This window comes from Caretta caretta, chromosome 8 (genome assembly GCF_965140235.1).
Source record: "Caretta caretta isolate rCarCar2 chromosome 8, rCarCar1.hap1, whole genome shotgun sequence".
Lineage (NCBI taxonomy): Eukaryota > Metazoa > Chordata > Testudines > Cheloniidae > Caretta > Caretta caretta.
Window position 1 is genome coordinate 44,030,722 of NC_134213.1, and position 23,416 is coordinate 44,054,137.

The following is a 23,416-nucleotide window of genomic DNA, read 5'->3' on the forward strand; positions in this document are numbered from 1 at the left end:
CTTATTCTTTGTACTGCAGCAGTGCCTGCTGAAGTGGGGCCCCAAATAGGACTGGAGTCCTGCTGTGCTAAGAACTCTACATACTCAGAGCGAGATGCAGTCCTACCCCAAAGAGCTTGCAATCTAAACAGCCAAGACAAAGGGCAAGTGAAAGAATGGATTATCATCACACTTTTACAGATACGGAATGGAGGCACACAGAGATAAAATGATCTGCCTAAAGTCTGTCCGTGGCAGAGCTGGGAAATGAACCCAGTCCCAGATCTCCAGAGTCCTAGTCCAGTGGTTTAACCACAAGGCCAAAATATGTCAAAGATGCACATCTTATTAGCTACATTACAACAAACACAACAAAACAAAAAACTGCACCTTAATCCCATCTCCCGCTGCCCTGGTGACCCAGCTATCCTGTGTTACAATTGCTAATCAAACGTTCTATCCTTATTCAACCCTGTGCACCCAAGAGTGAAAGATACACCACCATCATTGCTGCCACCTCTCCTTGAAAGAGTTGAAAAATAAAGATTCCAGAAATGGTGCTTGTGTGACAACCTCTCAACAGGAACAGTTTCTCTTGCCCCACTTATCCTGTACAGGTCCAGCCTCTCCCCAGCAATCCCATGGAGAGAAGGGGGTTGTAAAGAGTTCTGTGTGTTGGCTTTACCTTTTAATAATGCAGCAATAACACTAGCAGAAGACAGAGTGGCACTCAGGCCCTGGTTCTCATGGGAGACTTCAATCACCCTGATATCTGCTGGGAGAACAATACAGCAGTGCACAGACAATCCAGGAAGTTTTTGGAAAGGGTAGGGGACAATTTCCTGGTGCTGGAGGAACCAACAAGGGGCAGAGCTCTTCTTGACCTGCTGCTCACAAACCGGGAAGAATTAGCAGGGGAAGCTAAAGTGGATGGGAACCTGGGAGGCAGTGACCATGAGACGGTCGAGTTCAGGATCCTGACACAAGGAAGAAAGGAGAGCAGCAGAATACGGACCTTGGACTTCAGAAAAGCAGACTTTGACTCCCTCAGGGAACTGATGGGCAGGATCCCCTGGGAGAATAACATGAGGGGGAAAGGAGTCCAGGAGAGCTGGCTGTATTTTAAAGAAGCCTTATTGTGGTTACAGGGACAAACCATTCCTATGTGTAGAAAGAATAGTAAATATGGCAGGCGACCAGCTTGGCTTAACAGTGAAATCCTTGCTGATCTTAAACACAAAAAAGAAGCTTACAAGAAGTGGAAGATTGGACAAATGACCAGGGAAAAGTATAAAAATATTGCTCGGGCATGCAGGAGTGAAATCAGGAAGGCCAAATCACACCTGGAGTTGCACCTAGCAAGAGATGTTAAGAGTAACAAGAAGGGTTTCTTCAGGTATGTTAGCAACAAGAAGAAAGTCAAGGAAAGTGTGGGCTCCTTACTGAATGAGGGAGGCAACCTAGTGACAGAGGATGTGGAAAAAGCTAATTTACTCAATGCTTTTTTTGCCTCTGTCTTCACGAACAAGGTCAGCTCCCAGACTACTGCACTGGGCAGCACAGCATGGGGAGGAGGTGACCAGCCCTCTGTGAAGGAAGAAGTGGTTCGGGACTATTTAGAAAAGCTGGATGAGCACAAGTCCATGGGGCCGGATGCGATGCATCCGAGAGTGCTAAAAGAGTTGGCGGATGTGATTGCAGAGCCATTGGCCATTATCTTTGAAAACTCATGGTGATCCGGGGAAAGTCCAGGACGACTGGAAAAAGGCTAATGTAGGGCCCATCTTTAAAAAAGGGAAGAAGGAGGATCCTGGGAACTACAGGCCAGTCAGCCTCACCTCAGTCCCTGGAAAAATCATGGAGCAGGTCCTCAAGGAATCAATTCTGAAGCACTTAGACGAGAGGAAAGTGATCAGGAACAGTCAGCATGGATTCACCAAGGGAAAGTCATGCCTGACTAATCTAACTGCCTTCTAGGACGAGATAACTGGCTCTGTGGATGAGGGGAAAGCAGTGGACGTGTTGTTCCTTGACTAAAGCAAAGCTTTTGAAATGGTCTCCCACAGTATTCTTGCCAGCAAGTTAAAGAAGTATGGGCTGGATGAATGGACTATAAGGCGGATAGAAAGCTGGCTAGATTGTCGAGCTCAACGGGTAGTGATCAATGGCTCCATGTCTAGTTGGTAGCTGGTATCAAGTGGAGTGCCCCAAGGGTCTGTCCTCGGGCCGGTTTTGTTCAATATCTTAATAAATGATCTGGAGGATGGCGTGGATTGCACCCTCAGCAAGTTTCCAGATGACACTAAACTGGGAGGAGAGGTAGATACGCTGGAGGGTAGGGATAGGATACAGAGGGACCTAGACAAATTTGAGGATTTTTGCCAAAAGAAATCTGATGAGGTTCAGCAAGGACAAGTGCAGAGTCCTGCACTTCGGACGGAAGAGTCCCATGCACCGCTACAGACGAGGGACCAAATGGCTAGGCAGCAGTTCTGCAGAAAAGGACCAAGTGGTTACAGTGGACGAGAAGCTAGATACGAGTCAACAGTGTGCCCTTGTTGCCAAGAAGGCTAATGGCATTTTGGGATGTATAAGTAGGGGCATTGCCAGCAGATCGAGGGACATGATCGTTCCCGTCTATTCGACATTGGTGAGGCCTCATCTGGAGTACTGTGTCCAGTTTTGGGCCCCACACTACAAGTAGGATGTGGAAAAATTGGAAAGAGTCCAGAGGAGGGCAACAAAAATGATTAGGGGACTGGAACATATGACTTATGAGGAGAGGCTGAGGGAACTGGGATTGTTTAGTCTGCAGAAGAGAAGAATGAGGGGGGATTTGATAGCTGCTTTCAACTACCTGAAAGGGGGTTCCAAAGAGGATGGATCTAGACTGTTCTCAGTGGTACGGGATGACAGAACAAGAAGCAATGGTCTCAAGTTGCAGTGGAGGAGGTTTAGATTGGATATATTAGGAAAAACTTTTTCACTAGGAGGGTGGTGAAACACTGGAATGTGTTACCTAGGGAGGTGGTGGAATATCCTTCCTTAGAAGTTTTTAAGGTCAGGCTTGACAAAGCCCTGGCTGGGATAATTTAGTTGGGGATTGGTCCTGCTTTGAGCAGGGGGTTGGACTAGATGACCTCCTGAGGTTCCTTCCAAACCTGATATTCTATGATTCTATGATATACATAGATTAGATAAACTAGAGATGGGGTCATCCCAGGGAATGAAAGGTGCTTTGATGGGAATAAACAATATTTTGCACCCGATGGGCACCATGACCATGGGGAAACTGACCATGTCCTGAAATTATTTTCAATAACTGATTTTAAAATGGTTTCCACTAGCACATTCAGAGCAGTGGGACATGGCACAGCTCTGCACTCAAGGGTCCTGGAAATATCACTTTCCAAAACATATTGAAAAGATCTGTCCAGCCAGCCCTCTCTGGAATCCCAGGTCACTTCATAGATCACTGGTTTCAGAACAAAAATAGCGAGATCCCACTACACCTTCGTATACAGTCCTAATCCTGTCCTTGGATGTACTTACATGAGTTCTCCCAAACTCACCTGCTTCCAATGCTCCCTGGAGCCAAATATGATTAGGAGGGCCTCAGACCTCAGCAGAGAAGATGATGCAGCAGTGTTGTTATGTCACCAACTCAGGCCTTAAAATTTTTTGGCCCCAGGGGGCTGCACAAGCAGGTGAGTCTGGGAAGCTGACGTAAACGTATTCAACAACAGGATTAGGAGTCCACAGGAAGGTATGGCAAGGAGGCTTGGATATTCCTTGGGTTTGTATGATGGCAGTATCCTCTTGTTTGTTCCCCAGCCCTGGGAGTCACTTTGGCATGGCAGCTGGCCTTCTCTGCTGTTTCACTTCTGAAACAGACAGCACTAAAGACTTCTGCCTTCGTCACAGCTGCATGTGTTGCGTAGAATATTCAAAGTAAAAGGGACTGATAAAATAAGTAATGAAGAGATCCCAGAATGGAAACCACTACTTATAACAATACAAGTAGTAGTCCAGAAGAAGAGATAGACATATTTGGGGCATCTTTCAGGAATGCCTGATTATAGGCTACCTAATCAAGCATTTCTTTGGTGACCCCAGGGCAAGAGATGGAGAGGCCTACCTAGAGCACACTCCACAGCACAATGTGCGACAGTCCGGTTCTCAGGGGAGGAAGGGGTAAATTACATGGGATGCCCAGTTCCAAGCAATGTCCATGTGCACCCATAATAAGGAGCACGTTCTGAGACAGATTAAATGAGGCACAGCTCTTGGGCTTGTGGGATATGCAGGGGCTCACTACAGGAGCTGACCTTCAAGAGATCCAGTCAGTGCTTACACTAGTTTATTGCAAGTGGCCCTTTTCCAGAAGGCCCTATTCTTCCTCCCTACTACATAATGAGACACCTCTCAGAAAACAAAACCCTCAACCATAGCAGAGGGAGGCACACCACCAACTCAACCACTCAAAGTGTCAGCAGGTTTCACTCACTGGACTTTTGGAAGCAGTTGAGGAACTGAGGGCTGCCACCTGCACCTTAGAGCCATGACATTCCATAAAATATTACAAAGAAGAGGCAAAAGTAAAGAAAATATACACTGAGAGATGAGACCTCAAGAAATGAGACACCCAGCAGATACTGTTCCTAATGAGCAAGCTGAAGAAACAGGAAAAATACAAAAGCACAACTACCAGTAGCCCTAGATGATACCTGCACAGAATGGGAATATGCACCACAACGTACACAAAGAAAGTAGTGGGTTCCAGTGCTCCATACAGTCATGGTTGAAAACTTATGGCATGAGCCTGGGGCAATAATCTCTAGTATACTCATAAGCCTCAATATTCAGATTCATGACTGGGCAAGCATGCAACCACAATGAGTTGTATGGAGGGGTATACGCAACTTCACATGAGCAGATCTACTCGATGCGACCTCATCCTCAAAAGAGATTCATTAGTAGCAGTACAGCATAATTACAACCATAACCCCAAGGGATTCTGGCTTGACTTGGACTGCTGAAGAACACGGAAGACTCCCAAGTTGCAGCATCACACGCCTCACAGAAACTCAGCAGGGTGTAAGTGTCTATCTGAATAAAACTAAAGAAATCATCATCCACAGTCAAACATCTTCAGTGTTTCAATGTGCATTTCTGAATGTTTAACTCAGCTTGAAACCAAATCCCCTCTCAAACTGGGGAGTAAATAATAAATGAAATGCTCAGAAAAGAACAAACAAAGAACAATTTCTCCTTTGGAAGAAGGACATTTCTGCTTTTACAGTTTAATTTATTTCTGAGCAGAGAGTCATTTTTAAAACTTAGTCATTTCATACAAGTTTTTGATCCTTTGCAAACCCTGAAAATGTCTCCAAAGAACAAAGTTTTTGCCTGATTCTAGATGGAATAAAGCCTAGAATTCAGGTCACATTTCTGGATATACAGGTATGTTTTCTCTCTCCCCTCCTCCAAGTTTCCGAACCTATTACTCCCTCACACACAGGTATCAGTAAACTGTCACATCAGTCGAGGTGGCAGAAGTCTGGCAATTGGTACTTATGCACAGAGAAATTCTTTCAGAGTTTGGATTGATTAAAATGTCATTCCAACCACAAGTTCAAAGAAGAGCTGCAGGATGACAAAAACTTCTCACCCAAGAGCTAGTTTTTAATTTTAAAAAGGGATTTAGGACAAATCATTTTAAATAAAAGACCTGCTATGTGCAAACTAACTAAAAAGTCGACCATATGAGTAGCTGAATTACTTTCTATGTCACAATTATAATCAGTCAACAAAGAGCTGGTTTTCTGATGAAAAGCAGACATCACCATTACTATTCACTGAGAAATGCCTACAGTCAGGCTGCCAAAAAATTTTGTTCTAGAAGGCCTTTTTCAGATGCTTATTCCTTTGCTAAGCTTTTTTTACTTTAGGGCTGAAGTTTGGGAAGTTTCTCCTCAGGTTTTTCTTTTTATTTTGAAAGTTTCAGCAAAAATGCTCTCACCCTTTTCAAGACGGAAGAGAGTGGGGAAACATACTTTTGCATTTATTAATAAAAAGCTTGGGAACTTTAAAAAAAAAGACCTAAAGATTCAGTGGGAGGTGACAAGAACTTGAAGTTTACAAAGGAAATAAGCTATGAAAGTTGGAGATGTGCCTTTAGTGGTTGGATGAAAATAGATTTTCACGTGACTGAGATACAGTGGTTCTAATAGCATACTTTGTGGATGCACACATTTTTGTTATACGATCCAATCTAAGCAAGTGGGCACAAGGCTGTAATAAAGACCCATGGGAATCTTCTTAAGAGATCCAAGATTATTTCTGGCCTCAGTAACCCAGGACCGATCCATATCTAAGACAGATCAGTCAGTATCCACTGACTCCACCGGCTACTGTACATCTTCTCTTTTCTGACACATCAAATTCTTCCCTCTGCAGTCTTTTTTCACAAGAATCTCATTTCTCCTGGGGAAGAGGTAGAAGATTGTTTGAGTGGGGGCTAGAGAAGGCTCGGCATTCAGCATGCCCGCAGGAATAAGACAGACTGAGGGGAGACCGTATTATGCGTAAGGAGGACTACTGACAGCTGGGAGGATTGCTATAAGAAAGACTGATGGAGAATCATCTGACTTTCTGCTTCCCAAAAGGCGCTGTCATCTAGTGTTACAGAATGGTTCTTTGTAGGATGTGGAACGGGTGGCACTTCTGATAAACCATCCTTTTAACATCACATCTCACTGTATTGCCTTTGTTTCAATGGTTATACCTTCCATTACATTCACTGAATCTCAGACATACTGCAACGTATGACCAGGACATCAACCAAGTACACAAATCCAGGACAAAAAGAAAAGGAGTACTTGTGGCACCTTAGAGACTAAAATTTATCTGAGCATAAGCTTTCGTGAGCTACAGCTCACTTCATCGGATACATACTGTGGAAACTGCAGAAGACATTATATACACAGAGACCATGAAACAATACCTCCTCCCACCCCACTCTCCTGCTGGTAATAGCTTATCTAAAGTGATCACTCTCCTTACAATGTGTATGATAATCAAGTTGGGCCATTTCCAGCACAAAACCTGGATTTGTGCTGGAAATGGCCCAACTCGATTATCATACACATTGTAAGGAGAGTGATCACTTTAGATAAGCTATTACCAGCAGGAGAGTGGGGTGGGAGGAGGTATTGTTTCATGGTCTCTGTGTATATAATGTCTTCTGCAGTTTCCACAGTATGTATCCGATGAAGTGAGCTGTAGCTCAAGAAAGCTTATGCTCAAATAAATTGGTTAGTCTCTAAGGTGCCACAAGTACTCCTTTTCTTTTTGCGAATACAGACTAACACAGCTGTTACTCTGAAATCCAGGACATTTATTTCAATGTGCAATTAATGAATCCTTACTTTTTTCTTTTATAAAAGTAAGGAAATGAAACCCCAAAAGTTACATTAATGCAATCTTAAAGTGGAGATTTTAAATACACAACGCTATTATGGCATTAATATTATTTAATATGAAGGCAGTATTTAACAGCATTTATGGTAATATATATATAGAAGTCAGAGTTTACTTTGCTCCGGGAACCATACACTGGAATTTTATTTTTTAAAGTTCAAAATCTCAGCTCCCTTATTGCTTTAAAGTAGATTTTCCCATTCAACAGAAGAATGCTATTGGTTGGCCAATGCAATCACAGCTTTAGAAACAGTGGTCAGCCCGTACAAAGCAGCCAAACAAAGGGAAAGAGCTAACTGCAACCATCTCCCCTGCTTTTTGATCCCACATGACACTCTCTCCACAGCTGCTCTCTCCTGTGGTGACCTCTCCTCTCACATCCATCACCCCAAAATGGTTCATGTACCTGTTATCCATATATCAGCAACTTCTACCTCACTCTCTTGATCAACACTCCATTAGCCTCTATTCTCCCCATGCCCTATTGTCTTTCACCCTGCAGTTTTTCCAACCAACTTCTTGGATTTTGATTGCTGTCTCTTCCTCTCATGACAGTCATCCTTCATGACTTAAGCCTCCTGTCTGACACCTCAACATCCTGTCTTCCTCCCCCTCTGACTCATTTGACCTTCAACCCTGGATCAACCCCACTTGTCAGAAGGGCCACTTACCCATCCATCCTTGTCTTCATTACACCTGCTCCCCTCACCATTTCCGAATATCCGAGTTCCCCCTCTACAACCACCACCAGATCCTTAACACACACATTCCCTGATTCACCTTCTTCCACCTGGCCTTGTCATGAGCTCCAATCCATCAACTTCTAGGACTTCTCTTCCACACTCCAATGTCAGATGTCCAATCCTTCCACTACACTTGGTTCTTTTGCCTGTCCCACCATGAAGTCCATTTCGCTAACCCCACAACCTTGGCTCACTCCCAATGTTCTCCTGCTCCTGGCCACTGAATGCCCCTGGAGAAAGTCCACTGGCCACAAAGACTTCTTCCACTTCAACTGTGTTCTCTTCTCCTTCAGTTCTACTGTATTCCTGGGCAAGCAACACTATTCCTCTCTTGCTGACTCCCACTCAATTCCTGTTACCTCATTGCAACCTTCCACTCCCTTCTGAAAACCTCCTCCCTCTCAACTTCCTCAGCCATCTCTAGGAGACTCCCTCTCAGTGAAAACTGACAAGACCTGCTGTAATAAATGGAGTGGGGGTAGCTCCCTTTTATGGACACCCAGCCAGCCAGTTAGCTATAAAATTCCTCTTGGTAGCTGTTCTCTACTTGCTTTACCTGTAAAGGGTTAACAAGCCCACAGGTTAATTAAAAAAAAAAAAAAAAAAAAAGAAGTGGGCACCTCACCAAAAGAGCCAATGGGAAGGTAGAACTTTTTAGAATCAGGAAAGAAACTTTCCCTTTGTCTCTGAGTAGCAGCCGTGTTAGTATGTATTCGCAAAAAAAAACAGAAGTACTCGTGGCACCTTAGAGACTTTAGTGTATTTGTTAGTCTCTAAGGTGCCACAAGTACTCCTGGTTTTTCCCCCTTTGTCTGTTCTCTCTGGGCTGCAGGGACACGGAGCAGCAATGCTATAAGCAGGAATGCTGTGTAAGGTTTGAACCAGGTATGAAAAATTATCTTCCATATCTAGAAGGAATCATTGGAAGGCAGGGAATGTTTAGAAGATGCAGTTAGGTTTATTTCTGTTTATTTTTTAAGGCTTGTGGACTCCACTGTGCAAACCCCAGATGCTTTTGTTTGCTTGCAACCTTTAAACTGAATCCCCAAGAAAGCTATTTTGGGAGCTTAATTTTTGGAATTGCTCTTTTAAAATCTAGCAAAAGCCTAAGTTCCAAATGTAGTTTCTTCCTTTTTGTTTTTAATAAAATTTACCTTTTTTAAGAACAGGATTGGATTTTTGGTGTCCTAACAGGTTTGTGCATATACTGTTTGATTAGCTGGTGGCAACAGCTAATTTCCTTTGTTTTCTTTCTCAGCTCTTCCCCCCGGGGAGGGCTTGAGGGTACCACACAGGGAGGAATTCTCAAGTGCTCCTTCCTGGGTTCAAAGGTGTGATTTTTTGCATTTAGGTAGTGGCAGCGTTTACCAAGCCAAGGTCAGACAGAAGTTGTAACCTTGGGAGTTTAATACAAACCTGGAGTGGCCAGTATTTATTTTTAGAATCCTTGTGGGCCCCCACCTTCTGCACTCGAAGCGACAGAGTGGGGATTCAGCCTTAACACCTGCCATGACCGCCCACACTTCTCTTTGATTAACCTCTCCTCCTTTGCCACCACCACAAACACCATGATTTCCCATCTGATGTCCTCTTCTTCCCCTCCATTAGGCCCAATGATCCCATCCTCTCCTGCCTCCCTCTCCTCCATAGTCACTATCCTCTTACTCCTCCCCTCACTATGCAAGCACATCTGTCTGGTTTCAGAATGTATCCTCATTGGAGTAGGGACCACCATATCTGTCTGGTTTCTGAATATAACCTCATTGGGGTTGGGACTGTACCTTATTTTTTGTTTGAAAAGCACTTAACACTCTGTGGGCATTATCTGAAACAAGTAATAAATAATCATAGTAAGAGTCACAGGAGTTCTGTGGTGAGAATCAGCTCATGGTTCATACACAGTAGCAGTCATCTTGTCCATGACAATAAAATGGAACAATGAGGTATTTTCCTTAAGTCAAGAAATAAATACAATCCTTACCTTTTCATACCATGCTGACTTCTTGCAAGTTACTAGCTCATGCAGCCCATCATGTAGAGTCACTAGATCTTTGGTCAATTTGTCAATTTCTCCAATAATATTGTTAGCAATGTGGCAACACAAGTTAGCATTTGGCAAAGTGTTTTTCTCTTTACAAACATCTTCTGACTTGAATGTATTCGCATCTTCAGATAGGGTATCTAATACAGTTTCCTAAAGGAAAAAATACATGGTAAAAGTTCATTAACTTTATAGTACCAACCGGAAATAATTTGCTTGCCATGTGTTTCCCCAATATTTAATGTTAAGAACCTACTGTGAATTGACTGTGCTGATCTCAGACACAGTTACTCCACATATTTAAAAAAACAGTACTATTACTGAACAGAACCTGCTCAGCTTGCTAATAAATACATGTTTTAAGGTATTTCTGAATTAGCAAACACCCAACGGACAGGAAACTGCCTACTGTAAGCTATACTGCACTGCTGTTATTGAAACCAAACACAATCCATGGAATGTAAGATGGTCACAGATCAGTGCTTCAGAAGCTCTGAACATGGCCTCCAGAGATCTGAGGAAGGGGTGTTCTCTTTATGACCTCTATGTTCAAATGTCAGGACTAGAGGGAGAATTTTTTTATATATATACGTATTTAAGGATTATTAATATAATTACTGCACTCAAAGTGAGTAGTGATTATTTCAAACTCTGGCCTAAAACAGTTAATCTGTTTTGTCTTAAAACTTACCCATACAAGCATCAGTCTTGAATTCAGTGCACAATGGCTATCTAAGGCCATGTCTACACTACAGGGACTGTAATAACAAAGCTACAATGTCATAGCTATGCCAGCATAACTCCATAGTGTAGACACAGCAATGGAAGGGGTTTGTCTGCTGCTATCTGAACTCCACCTCCCCAAGCACTGGTAATTAGGTCAATGGAAGGATTCTTCTGTCGACCTAGTTGAACCTACACGGGGAGTTAGATTGGCATAGCTACAGCTCTTGCGGGTGGGTGGATTTTTCACACCCCTGAGTGCTGCAGCTATTTAAATGTAGACCAGGCCTGAGGATTTGTCCTGAAGCTCGTCAGTATTAGTAGTAGTAGCAGCAGAATAGCACCTTCTACATAAAGTAAACGGGCAAGAGTGAAGTGCTATAGCCCATCAGACCAGGAGTATCAGGTAGAGGAGGCTTTCTTCAGACACTTAACACAAGTTTCCAGATCACAGGCTCTAGTTCTAATGGGGGACTTCAATCACCCTGACATCTGCTGGGAGAGCAATACAGCAGTGAACACACAATCCAGGAAGTTTTTGGAGAGTGTTTGGGACAACTTCCTGGTGCAAGTGCTGGAGGAACAAACTAGGGGCTGAGCTCCTCTTGACCTGCTGCTCACAAACAGGGAAGAATTGGTAGGGGAAGTAAAAGCAGGTGGCAACCTGGGTAGCAGTGACCATGAGATGGTCAAATTCAGGATCCTGACAAAAGGAAGAAAGCAGAGCAGCAAAATACGGACCCTGGACTGCAGAAAAGCAGACTTTGACTCCCTCAGGGAACTGCGAGGCTGAGGGGGAAAGAAGTCCAGGAGAGCTGGCTGTATTTTAAAGAAGCCTTATTGACGGCGCAGGAATAAACCATACCGATGTGCAGAAAGAACAGCAAATATGGCAGGCGACCAGCTTGGCTTAACAGAGAAATCTTTGGTGAGCTTAAACACAAAAAGGAAGCTTACAAGAAGTGGAAACTTGGACAGATGACTAGGGAGGAGTATAAAAATATTGCTCGAGCATGCGGGAATACAAGTACTGTAGTGCAATCTCTATCATGAAAGTTGAACTTACAAATGTGAAATTATGTACAAATAAAACTGAATTCAAAAATAAAACAATGTAAAACTTAATAGCCTATGAGTCCAGTCAGTCTTACTTCTTGGTAAGCCAATCACTCAGACAAACAAGGTTGGTTACAATTTGCAGGAGATAATGCTGCCTGCATCTTTTTTACAATGTCACCTGAAAGTGAGAACTGGCATTCGCATGGCATTGTTGTAGCTGGCGTTGCAAGATATTTACATGCCAGATGCGCTAAAGATTCATATATCTGTTCATGCTTCAACCACCATTCCAGAGGACATGCTTCCATGCTGCTGATGGGTTCTGCTTGATAATGATCCAAAGCAGTGTGGACTGGCGCATGTTCATTTTCATCATGAGTCAGATGCCTCCACCAAAAGATTTATTTTCTTTTTTTGGTGGTTTGGGTTCTGTAGTTTCCACATCAGAGTGTTGCTCTTTTAAGACTTCTAAAAGCATGCTCCACACTTCGTCCCTCTCAGATTTTGGACAGCACTTCAGATTCTTAAACCTTGGGTCGAGTGCTGTAGCTATTTTTGGAAATCTCACATCGGTACCTTTTTTGCATTTTGTCAAATCTGCTGTGAAAGTGTTCTTAAAACAAATATGCTGGGTCATCATCAGAGACTGCTATAACATGAAAGGAAACCACCTCTAAATGGGGTTCGTGAAATGTCTGCTTGAAGTTCAGTGTAAAACTGGTTTATGGTACTTTCTTCTGCATATGTTGCAGGTGATTTATAGTCACAGGACCACCTTTACCTGGTAGTTTAATGCTCATTATATGTGAAGACATGAACCTACAGCTTTTCAAAGAACTGTAATCTTTTTCTGATAATATAAAGGCAACTCTGACCAAAAGCACCCTTGTACTCACACCCTTCACACTATCGTAATAATCATTGTACAATATATGTCTTGTGAGGTTTCATTTGAAAACAAATAACTCACTGGTCAATAACAGCATGGTGAAATGTATGTAGCAATATTATATGTAAAGTTATGAAATCGCCTTGTACAATATAGTTAGCACATGTTCAAATACACACAGGCCTGACTCAGCAAAAGTTGTTAAACAGATCTATCCAGGGCCGGATTTCCAGTTACTCACAGTAGACTCAAGCTTAGGGATGCCAACGTTCTAGGGGTGCCTAAAAATTCAAGGTTTGTTGCTCCTGGCTCCCGGCAGGGGGCGGGGCCAGATGAGGGGGAGACGGCCCCACACAGCCCGGCTGAAGCGTTCCTGGCAGCATGGAAGGTGAAGCAGCCTCCTGTGGCAGGGGAAGAACTCAGAGCAGTCCAACGCAGGGGGCGCTGCTGGGCAAGTGGGTCCTGAGGGAACCCGACCTGGGCAGGCCCTGCTCCTGCTCCAACCTGGCTGATTGTGCTCCTCCCAAAGGGCCATGGTGATCCCCGACCGGCCCTGACCACGCTGCTGGTTCAGCCTGGAGGACAGAGTCATCTCCCAACAGGGCTGGTGAGTGAGGCTGGCGGGCAGAAGGGCGGGGGAGAGTGGGTCTCTAGGGGAAGGTTGTGTCGGGCTCTGGACAGTGGGGGATGGGGGAGGTCTGTGGGTGTTGGGGTACTGGGCAGTGGGCAGTTGTGGTGGTGGGGCTGTGCGGTGGGGTGCCTAAAAGTTAAAAGTCGGGAGTAACTCCACTGCATGTGGTGGCTCGACACTCCTGGCTGCCACCGGGCAGCAGGAGCAGGACCTCCAGAGTTCTGAGCCACCATGAGTGCCCCCTCTACAGCTCCGAGCTGCCACAGGCAGTGAGAGACCCTGGAGCTCTGAGCTCCTGCGGGAGGTGGGGGGAAGTGCAGAGCTGGGGCCCCCGCAGCTGCCCATCCACCCAGGGGTGCTTAGGGGCTCGCAAGGTGTAAATCCGGACCTAGATCTATCATAAACCAAGGCACGTCTGTTTATCTCAATTTACATATATGTAGTAAACATGGTCCTCAAGGCAGCAGGAAGAGGAGTTGGCAGGAGACCAGGCAAATTTGCATTACATCAAACACAGGGGGGTGAAAAGAAAGAACACGGAGCCTTCTTCACCACTAGACTCCAAGTCACGTTCTTTACAGTTTGACTAAACTTTGTTTTGGGGGGTAGCCCTCAGAAGAATCCACTTCAAAGGTTCACTAAAATATTTAAAAAAAAAAAAGAGCAGAAAACAGAGAGCTCTCTCTCTCTCATGCACCTTAGAAGACGAAGGAACCAGCCCTTTGACTTTGTGGAGAACTCCTGACCTGAGAATTTGGTCAGCCCTTTTGTTGGGAACCTGTGGTAAGGATTTTTACCTTGAACCAATTCTAGCTTCTTAAGTTCTAGCTACTAGGAATCGTCTTATCTTTATTTTTCTTGTAACCATTCCTGACTTTAATACCTTACACTGTACTCACTTAAAATCTCTCTTTGTAATTAAATAAACTTGTTTTATTTTTAACCTAAACTAATCCATTGTTGTGTTTAAACTGATCTGTTTGGTAACTCCAGCTAAAGAAGTAAACTGTTGAATATTGGCCTTTTACAGGGGCAATGGACTTTTAATACCTGAACTGCCCAGGAGAGGGTGGGACAGTGCAGAATGCATATTTTGGGGAAATTTGGGATTGGTAGTGTGTTGGGGTCACTGTGCAGGCAGTAACCAAGGGTGGTGGAAGCCAGAGTGTGACTGGAGAGTTGCTGACAGGCTGCTGGGGTCACAGTTGCTGGACCAGGTCTGTGGTTACACACAGACACTCAGGAAGTGACCTGCATGCTCTTAGGCTGTTAGTGCGTGGCCCAGGTTGGGAACTACAGCACCCACGTTGTGGGGCAGGCAGTGACACAGCCCCTCACTTTGCATGCCAGAATGCAACAAATGCCTTCTCTGTGAACGCTATCTTTTCATTGTAAAATGATTTTACAATGCTTTATGGAGAATTTGCTACTTCCAGTCCAGTGGGGTTCACAAATACTGAGAATGTCTATGGGAAAGGATGCAGCTCTAGTTTCAAGTTCACCAATTAACATTCCTGCTTTGCAGTGTAGTTGTAGCCATGTCAGTTCATACTGCATTCTCACATTCCATGTTCCAATGTGCATTCATTTTGGTACTGTGCAATCTGTTCTTTCCTAGCAAACGTTTCACAACTGCCAAAGTTCCCAAACTGCTGGCATGGACCTTTTAAGGCTGGGCGTCATCTGAACCAGTACGGACGTTGTTTTGATTTTTGCGCATTTTGCCAGTTTTTTGGCTTGAGAGAGTACCTAGACTCCCAGCCACCCCAAGTTTAGGCAGCCCCTCCTATCAGTTACCCATTGAGGGTGCCCATGTTGCCCCATGAGAAGATTGGAGAAGCACATTGGAATTGTGGCCTAGTCTGATCCCCACTCCTACTTAAGGTACCATGGGGTTGTCCCTGCCAGTTTTGACTCACCAGCAAGATCTGCTAGCAGGAAATCCACTCAACCTTTGCAAACCCCAAAACCTACCAAGAAGAAAAAACAGAAGTGTATCAAGAACATCTGTAAACTGAAGACTACTCTCAGTAGAAAAACAAATGCAGAAAGCTCAGCAAGGAACTAAAAGTCACTCTCCAAAAGACTACAACTGAGTGGCTTCAGAGAAAAAGCTAACAGCTTGAAAAACAAACACTTTAAAAAAAGGAACATAAGAGGACTTTTTCAGGAAGTTAGATTACTTATCAATAAAGTTAACATGTAACAAGTCAGCTATATAGTAGATAAAGATCAAAAGAATATTTTCATCAGCTACTGAATGTGAAGAGTCAAATGGACCCAACTTTCCCCTGAGACCATCAACTGCAAAGACAATAACAAAGAACATATAGAAAAGGAGTAGTTGTGGCACCTTAGACACTAACAACATATAGTGGAAACAGAAACCAAAACCACAATCATGTCTCTGAAAAATGACAAGGCACCTGGTCCAGATGGTATACCGCCTGAACTGTTAAAACATGGCAAAAAAGGCACTGTCATGCTCCTCTGCAAACTGCGCAACCTTAATTGGAGGAAGGGTGAAGTACCTGAATGTTGGGAACGCTCAACCACTGTAGCACTCTTCAAGAAAGGTGACAATTGTAAAACAAGAATACTGACAAACCATCTGCAGAAAAGCTGCAAACATTTGAAATGAGGTGCCTGTACTGTACCCTAGATGTGACAAGGCTAGATAGACTATAAAATGACATTTACATAAAAATTGTAGAGTTGAAGTTTTCCATGCTTGGTCTCTGTTTGATGGCAAAAATCCTCTCAGGCATTTTTAAGTGCTGAAAGGGTAAAAATATATATATTTGTCCTGTTCTTTAATTTTGATATTTAACTCAAAAGTGGTTGAAATCTGAATTTTCCAAGTTGACATGGAAATAGTTATTAATAACTGCTTTAGTAATGCTGTCCAATACTTTGCTAATATGCATCTGATGAAGTGGGTTCTAGCCCACAAAAGCTTATGCCCAAAAATGTTTTTAATCTCTAAGGTGCCACAAGGACTCCTCGTTTTTACTAATATCTATATTTTGTAATAATATCTGTTTATTACATTTAAAAAGTTGTTTTAAAACAATGTAACAAACATTTGAAAACAAAGAGCTGAGAAGTTGTAGTTGAAAATTCTCCAAACTGCTAGCTAGCTGCACACTGAAAATGAATGCAGTCAGCATGCATGCACATAGAGGAGTTCACCACACAGGTATTTTGTTACAGAAATGTAAAAACTCAGCTGCTGAAGCTGGAGAAAATTAAGAGTGTGAGAGCCTTAATCATTTCAGAGCAACAGGTCTCCAGCAAGTCAGCAGCAGAGCGCACTTGGATCTTATATGCCTTGTGTTTTGCTGTGTGGAGCATGAAGATACTTTGGGGACTGATACTGTATTCTATGAAGGGATAGACAGATTAGAGAGAGGCTTGTGGGCAAGCCCTTCAGACCCGCTATAAGGAGATTAGAAACACCTTGGTAGCTGCTGAACCCAATTAGAACCAAACAAGGTTGCTAAGATCCACCAATGAAACCTGGCCTCGTTTTTCCAGGTCTTTTATATTCAGACATAATGATGCTGCTTCAGCCATTAATGTGCTACAGAGTGTGCTCTAGGGCAGTGGTGGGCAAAATGGAGCGCGACCCCAAGGGGGGTGCAGAGGAATGTTCAGGGGTGAGCGTTAGTGCTAGGCGGCTGGTGCCAGCCCCGCACAGCAGGGCCCAGGCCAGCCCCCACGGGGCCAGGGAGGAAGTACAGTCTTCACCCCCCCCCCTTACTCACCTCAGCAGGTAACCCAGCCTGTGGGTCAATGTGACACACTGATTGCCATTACCAGCAGCCTCTGCTCCCAGTACTGGCTCCACCCCCAGGGAGCATCACACATACCTTCCCCCACCCTGAAAACCTGAGGGAGGAGGTACTGGCCCTGCCCTAGCAATGTAGCCTGTGTGCAAGGTAGAAACAGCGCACTGCTGAGGTAGCCTTGGCTGTGCAATAATGGAGGCGGGGCATGGACAGACTTTTAAGGATAAGGGAGGGCGTGACTGGAAAAGTTTGCACACCATTGCTCTAGGGAGGCCTATCCATCTCTTGCACTGGGGTCACCAAAGAAATGATTTTTTAGGTAGCATATAATCTGGCATTCTTAAAAGATGTGCCAAATATGTCCAGCTCTTCTTCTAGACTACTTAGAATCACAGAAGATTAGGGTTGGAAAAGACCTCAGGAGGTCATCTAGTCCAACCCCCTGCTCAAAGCAGGAACAACACCAACTAAATCATCCCAGCTAGGGCTTTGTCAAGTCGGGCCTTAAAAACCTCTAAGGATGGAGATTCCACCACCTCCCTAGGTAACCCATTCCAGTGCTTCACCACCCTCCTAGTGAAATAGTATTTCCTAATATCCAACCTAGACCTCCCCCACTGCAACTTGAGACCATTGCTCCTTGTTCTGTCATCTGCCACCACTGAGAACAGCCTAGCTCCATCCTCTTTGGAATCCCCCTTCAGGTAGCTGAAGGATGCTATCAAATCCCCCCTCACTCTTCTCTTCTGCAGACCAAACAAGCCCAGTTCCCTCAACCTCTCCTCGTAAGTCATGTGCCCCAACCCCCCAATCATTTTTATTGCCCCTCTGCTGGATTCTCTCCAATTTGCCCACATCCTTTCTGTAGTGGGGGGCCCAAAACTGGATGCAATACTCCAGATGTGGCCTCACCAGTGCCGAACAGAGGGGAATAATCACTTCCCTCGATCTGCTGGCAATGCTCCTATTAATACATCATAGAAGGCAATCAGGTTGGTCAGGCATGACTTGCCCTTGGAGAATCCATGTTGACTGTTCCTGATCATCTTGCTCTCCTCCAACTGCTTCAAAATGGTTTCCGTGAGGACCTGCTCCATGTCTTTTCCAGGGACTGAGGTGAGTCTGTAGTTCTCTGGGTTCTCCTTCTTCCCTTTTTTAAAGATGGGCACTATATTTGCCTTTTTCCAATCGTCCAGGACCTCCCCCAATCGCCATGAGTTTTCAAGATAATGGCCAATGGCTCTGCAATCACATCAGCCAATTTCCTCGGCACCCTTGGATGCATTAGATCTTGGACCCATGGACTTGTGCATGTCCAGCTTTTCTAAATAGTCCTTAACCTGTTCTTTCATCACTGTGGGCTGCTCACCTCCTCACCATACTTGCACAGGACAGAAGTGTGAGAGCTGAACTTATCTGCGAAGACCGACGCCAAAGAAGCATTGAGTACTTCAGTTTTTTCCACATCATCTGTCACTAAGTTGCCTCTGCCATTCATTAAGGTCCCACACTTTCCCTGACCTTTTTCTTGTTGCTAACATACCTGTAGAAAACCTTCTTGTTACCCTTCACATCCCTTGCTAACTGCAACGCCAGTTGTGTTTTGGCCTTCCTGATTACACCTCTTCTTGTATTGTTGTCGGTAATGACGCCCATTCTAGTGCTTCTTCATTACTTATTTTATCAGTCCCTTTTACTTTGAATATTCTAAGCCGACACATACATTGAGAGCTGTTAAGTTTGTGCTGGATTGACTTATTTTTCCAGGACTCATTCTTGGAGGATGTTTAGGACATAGCTTCTAAAGATTTTAAGTTTGGTGTTTTTGCTAATCACATTAGACTTTCATCCTGTGTTAAGTTTTTTTTAAATACAGCACTTGCTTCACCTATGCTGTCACCAGTATCACGAATTATGCTACCCATATAATTAAATTTATTAACAGTTTTCAAGGTTTCTCCTTCCAAGTACATAAAATCAGTAGGTAAATTAACTTTCATAATTTCCATCTTTGATTTAGTGATAATAAGACCTATTTGTTTGGTATAGTATTTAATTACACAATCATACCCTACTATTTTGCCCTAAGACTGGGAGTTCAGTATTTAAATATTTAAGGCAAAATTCTAAGCCAAGGCTTTATTCAGTCAAATTTTAAGTAATCTAGACATGCCGATTTATACAGAATTACTTTTTTTACCATCCCCCATCCCCAAATTTAACATTTTTTATCAACAGCTCCTCATTTCTCATGGTTAATTATCCATATTATATAGTCCTCCCCACGCCCTATTTTTCATACTAGAATTTTAGAAAGCATTTCAGTAGCAGAGCTATTTTAGAAACCTAATTAATTTAATCTCCCTCACTACTGAATGAGCCTAGTTCCTCTCTAGCATTTTTATACTGACAGATTTGTAACAGCCATTCTTAAACCCTTTGGTAGCATTAACACATTTTGCTGTCCTTTTCTTGCCCCTACAAGCCTTAGCTGACACTGCAGTCTCATTTAGTTCCTGCCCCCTTTCTTCATTTCTAGGACAGTTTCATTTCTAGGTTCACGTCTTTGAGCAGCCCGGCAAGAGGGTATGTCAATTAAAAACCCATGGCTGGCCCATGCCAGTGGGCTTGGGCTAAGGGGTTGTTCAACTGAAGTGTAGACGTTTGGGCTTGACCCTGTGAGGTGGGAGAGTCCCAGAGCTTGGACTTCAGCCCCAGCCCAAATGTCTACACATCCATTAAACAGCCCTTTAAGGCTGAGCCCCATGAGCCAGAGTCAGCTGGCACAGGCCAGCCACAGGTGTCTGTAAAGGAAGGACATTCCTCTTTGGATTTGCATGGTTCTCATAGAAAAATCAGGAAGAAAGCAGGCTCAGATATTGATGAAGGCAAACACAGAATGCTATCTGTCAAAGAGAGACTTCACCACAAGGAAATCTTACAAACTTTTGTCATTACCATTCAAAATGCAGAGACCAACTTCTCTTCTGTCACAGGCCTGTAATTCAGACTGCTTCCATCTGGTCACAGAACTCAGCCATGCTCACTTTGCTGCAATGAACTATCAAACCATTTCTCAAAGATCCCTTGCATCAGGACAGACTCTGGGGACATCAAGTACAGCAAGATGAGCACTGGACCAACACCACCCTATTTCTAAGAATTCATCCCACTCAGACAACAAGATGTCCCTGAGGTCAAAATACAGTCCAGGCCACCACCCGCCACTCTAATGCAGGCCAGTCCTGGCCAATGAAAGGGTTGAAAACATCCAGTATTCCTGATAACAGGGATAGTCAACATCTCCTGTGAAGAAGGGAATCTATCACTCCAGCCAACACTTAAGACACTAATATGCAACCCCAGCAATATCACAAAACACTGCCCACTGTTTTTGAAAAAGCTGTCTGAGAAGCTGGAAAAGAACGGACTTCAACTTGATCTACCAGTTGCCAGCATCCTAGATCCCTCTCAACAACATTTCAGGCCAGGGCACAAAACCAAGACAGCAGTGGCTGTTCAGGTGGATGACTTCCTCTTATCCAAGATTCTGTAGATGTCCCTCTGAACTTTGACACAGCATTACATGCTGGTTGATGGTTCTGTCTGGCATGCTGTTTGCATTTGTCCCCTCCAGTTTTCTCAGCGTCTGGCCAAAAAACAGCATCTGGACTAAGAGCAGTTGCCTAAAGCTGGACACTGGTAAGACAGAGGTGATACTGATGGGGACAAGAAGAAACTTACTTCCTGCACTCCAGTCATTTACTGGAACCACAGTCTCTGTGATGTTCTGGACTCCACATGCATAGAACATGCTGGTGAGCTCAATATATAAATCTGTTAATGACTGGTTATACTAGAAAGATAAATAAACCTAAAATGGTAAGTTGAAAGGTGTGAGGGGCTGGGTAGAAAACTGTATGAGAGCAAGAGACAAAGAGAATAGAATATATTTTTGTTGGAATGGAGTGTACACCAGGCCTTTCTCACACGGCTTCTGCCTCCATGCTTGTGAGTTTAAGGGTTCTGAAAATAAAGTCTTCAAGTTGGCAGATGAGATAAAGCCTGGAGACAGAGAAAGGAAAGAGGAATGTGACAGCCAGAATCCAAGAGACTTGGCTGGCATAGATGACTGGAGAGAAGAGGCCATTCATTGTAAAAATGTTAAATAATCTGGGAGTAAGGAAGCAGATCAGGGAATCTGAACTAAATGTAATTGCCATTCCCCACAGTGAACAGAAGAGCTGCAGGTTACTGTGAGGGAACCACTCAGTCCATCAGCTCAACACACAGCCACAGTAAAATGGAGAAATCAGAAATAGAAGGTTACTCTCCTGTAACTTGAGTTCTTGGAGATGATCTCTGTGCATTCCCAGAGTGGGAATGTGCAGAGATCATCTCAAAGAACTAAAGAGACCGAATATAAATGGACCGAATATAAATCAAGGCAGTGAGACTGTTAGCCTAGCTCTAAAGTATGTAGACTCCTGTAGAGATAATAGGTGCAGTTCTGCACACTTCCACAGAAAGGGGCTGACAGCACAGATTATACTACTTGGAACAATCTACATGATAAAGAAAGGTTAAGGAATCGGAGTTTATGCTCACTGGTAAAAGGTGGCCTCCAAAATATGAAAGGGATTGATACAGTTGATAGAAATATATTTTTATACTGTGATGACTTAAAATACTAGAGGATGTAATCTAAAAGTTGAGAAAACTATACATAAGAGTAAACAGGAAATCAGATAGAAGTATCCCATGCAACTGGTGATAAATATATGGGGAAAATTCATCAGGAAAAGTAGCTGATGCAAGCAAAGAGACACTGTGGCTTGCTTCTTAAGGGGAGAATGGATGGGGTCAAATGAAAACCACAGTAGCGTGGAATTAAGAAATGTAGAAGCACTTGTTTTCTAAACCAGATAACCTTTTTCTAATGCAAAAAGTTCTTATGATAATTTTGCTAGATAGAGTTACAACATGGGTCAAAATACATCTTATCTGGGTTCTTTAGTATGTTCTACAGCATTCAAGAACAACAAAAACAGAAAGGAAAGAAAACAGAAATTGATCCCACAGACTGACAGAAAATACACATTTCCAATTAGGAATGATAGTGTGTTAGATTTTCAAATAACGATGTATTATTGGCCAGTATTTATTCAGGACCTCATCCAGCGAGGTGCCGAGCCCATCCTATGATGTTCTCATACCCTCCACAACCAGCTCAGCGCCTCACAGTAGCAGGCCCCTGGTGAGTAGATCAAAGCTCCATAGCAACTGCAGTTACAGTTTGCCTGATCTGAACACTTGCTTGTATGATTCTGGATCTGTGCCAATCCTAATGCTGATACTTTTCAGAGCAGCACAATAATAGAGATAAATAAAGCACCAGCTATTATAGAAACAATCACCTTTGCTGACAACACACACGTGCTAGTGGGTTTTGAAGTACTTTTCAATACAGGTTAGATGATTTTCTACTCCTTTATTTTACTCTCTGTATAGAATAAGGTACACTGACAATTAATGGTCCTGCCTCTACAAATTCTGTAACTCATTTTGTTAAATTGCTGTTTAAGAATTATTTTCAGCAGCTGTAAATGGGTGAAAGTTTAATACAGAAGTGAGATGTATAGAAGTCATAAGATGCACAAAGGAAGACACTGATTTTCTGATGATCATTCAACATAGTTCAAGGGGATTTCAACACACTATCTGGCTGGAAAAATGAAGTTGTTTGAAATTTCAACTGCTTACAAATTTAGTTGTCTTTGAGTCTGTTTCTCTTCTGACAATCCATTTAATTTATAACAAAATGTGTGACTGCTATGTTTAAGAAAACATAAAAGATCAGGCATTTCCATTTGTGATAACTGTAGATGCCTGCAATTCAGCTTCTCTTCCCTCCAGTTTCTTAACTTATCTGAGTAAGTCATACAACAGAGGCTAGAATGATAAGGGAGATCTAATATGTCCTTTAATTTAACTGGCCTCATCTTCAAAAGGAAGTTGTACAGGTTGTTGACAACTTTCATTTTTCCACATATATGGGAAGAATGTTTGAGGAGCAGT

The 23,416-nt window shown here is 43.4% G+C and overlaps 1 protein-coding gene across 4 annotated transcripts in view; it reads right to left on the reverse strand.

Annotated features, from left to right (window-relative positions):
- The window catches only part of TEDC1 (tubulin epsilon and delta complex 1), a 201,261-nt gene that overhangs the window by 68,798 nt on the left and 109,047 nt on the right, over window positions 1–23,416 (reverse strand). For all 4 annotated transcript variants that reach the window (XM_048862429.2, XM_048862430.2, XM_048862428.2 and 1 more), the window contains one exon: window positions 10,186–10,398. In XM_048862429.2, coding sequence (XP_048718386.2) covers window positions 10,186–10,398 — 213 coding nt within the window. The remainder of the gene's footprint in view (window positions 1–10,185; window positions 10,399–23,416) is intronic.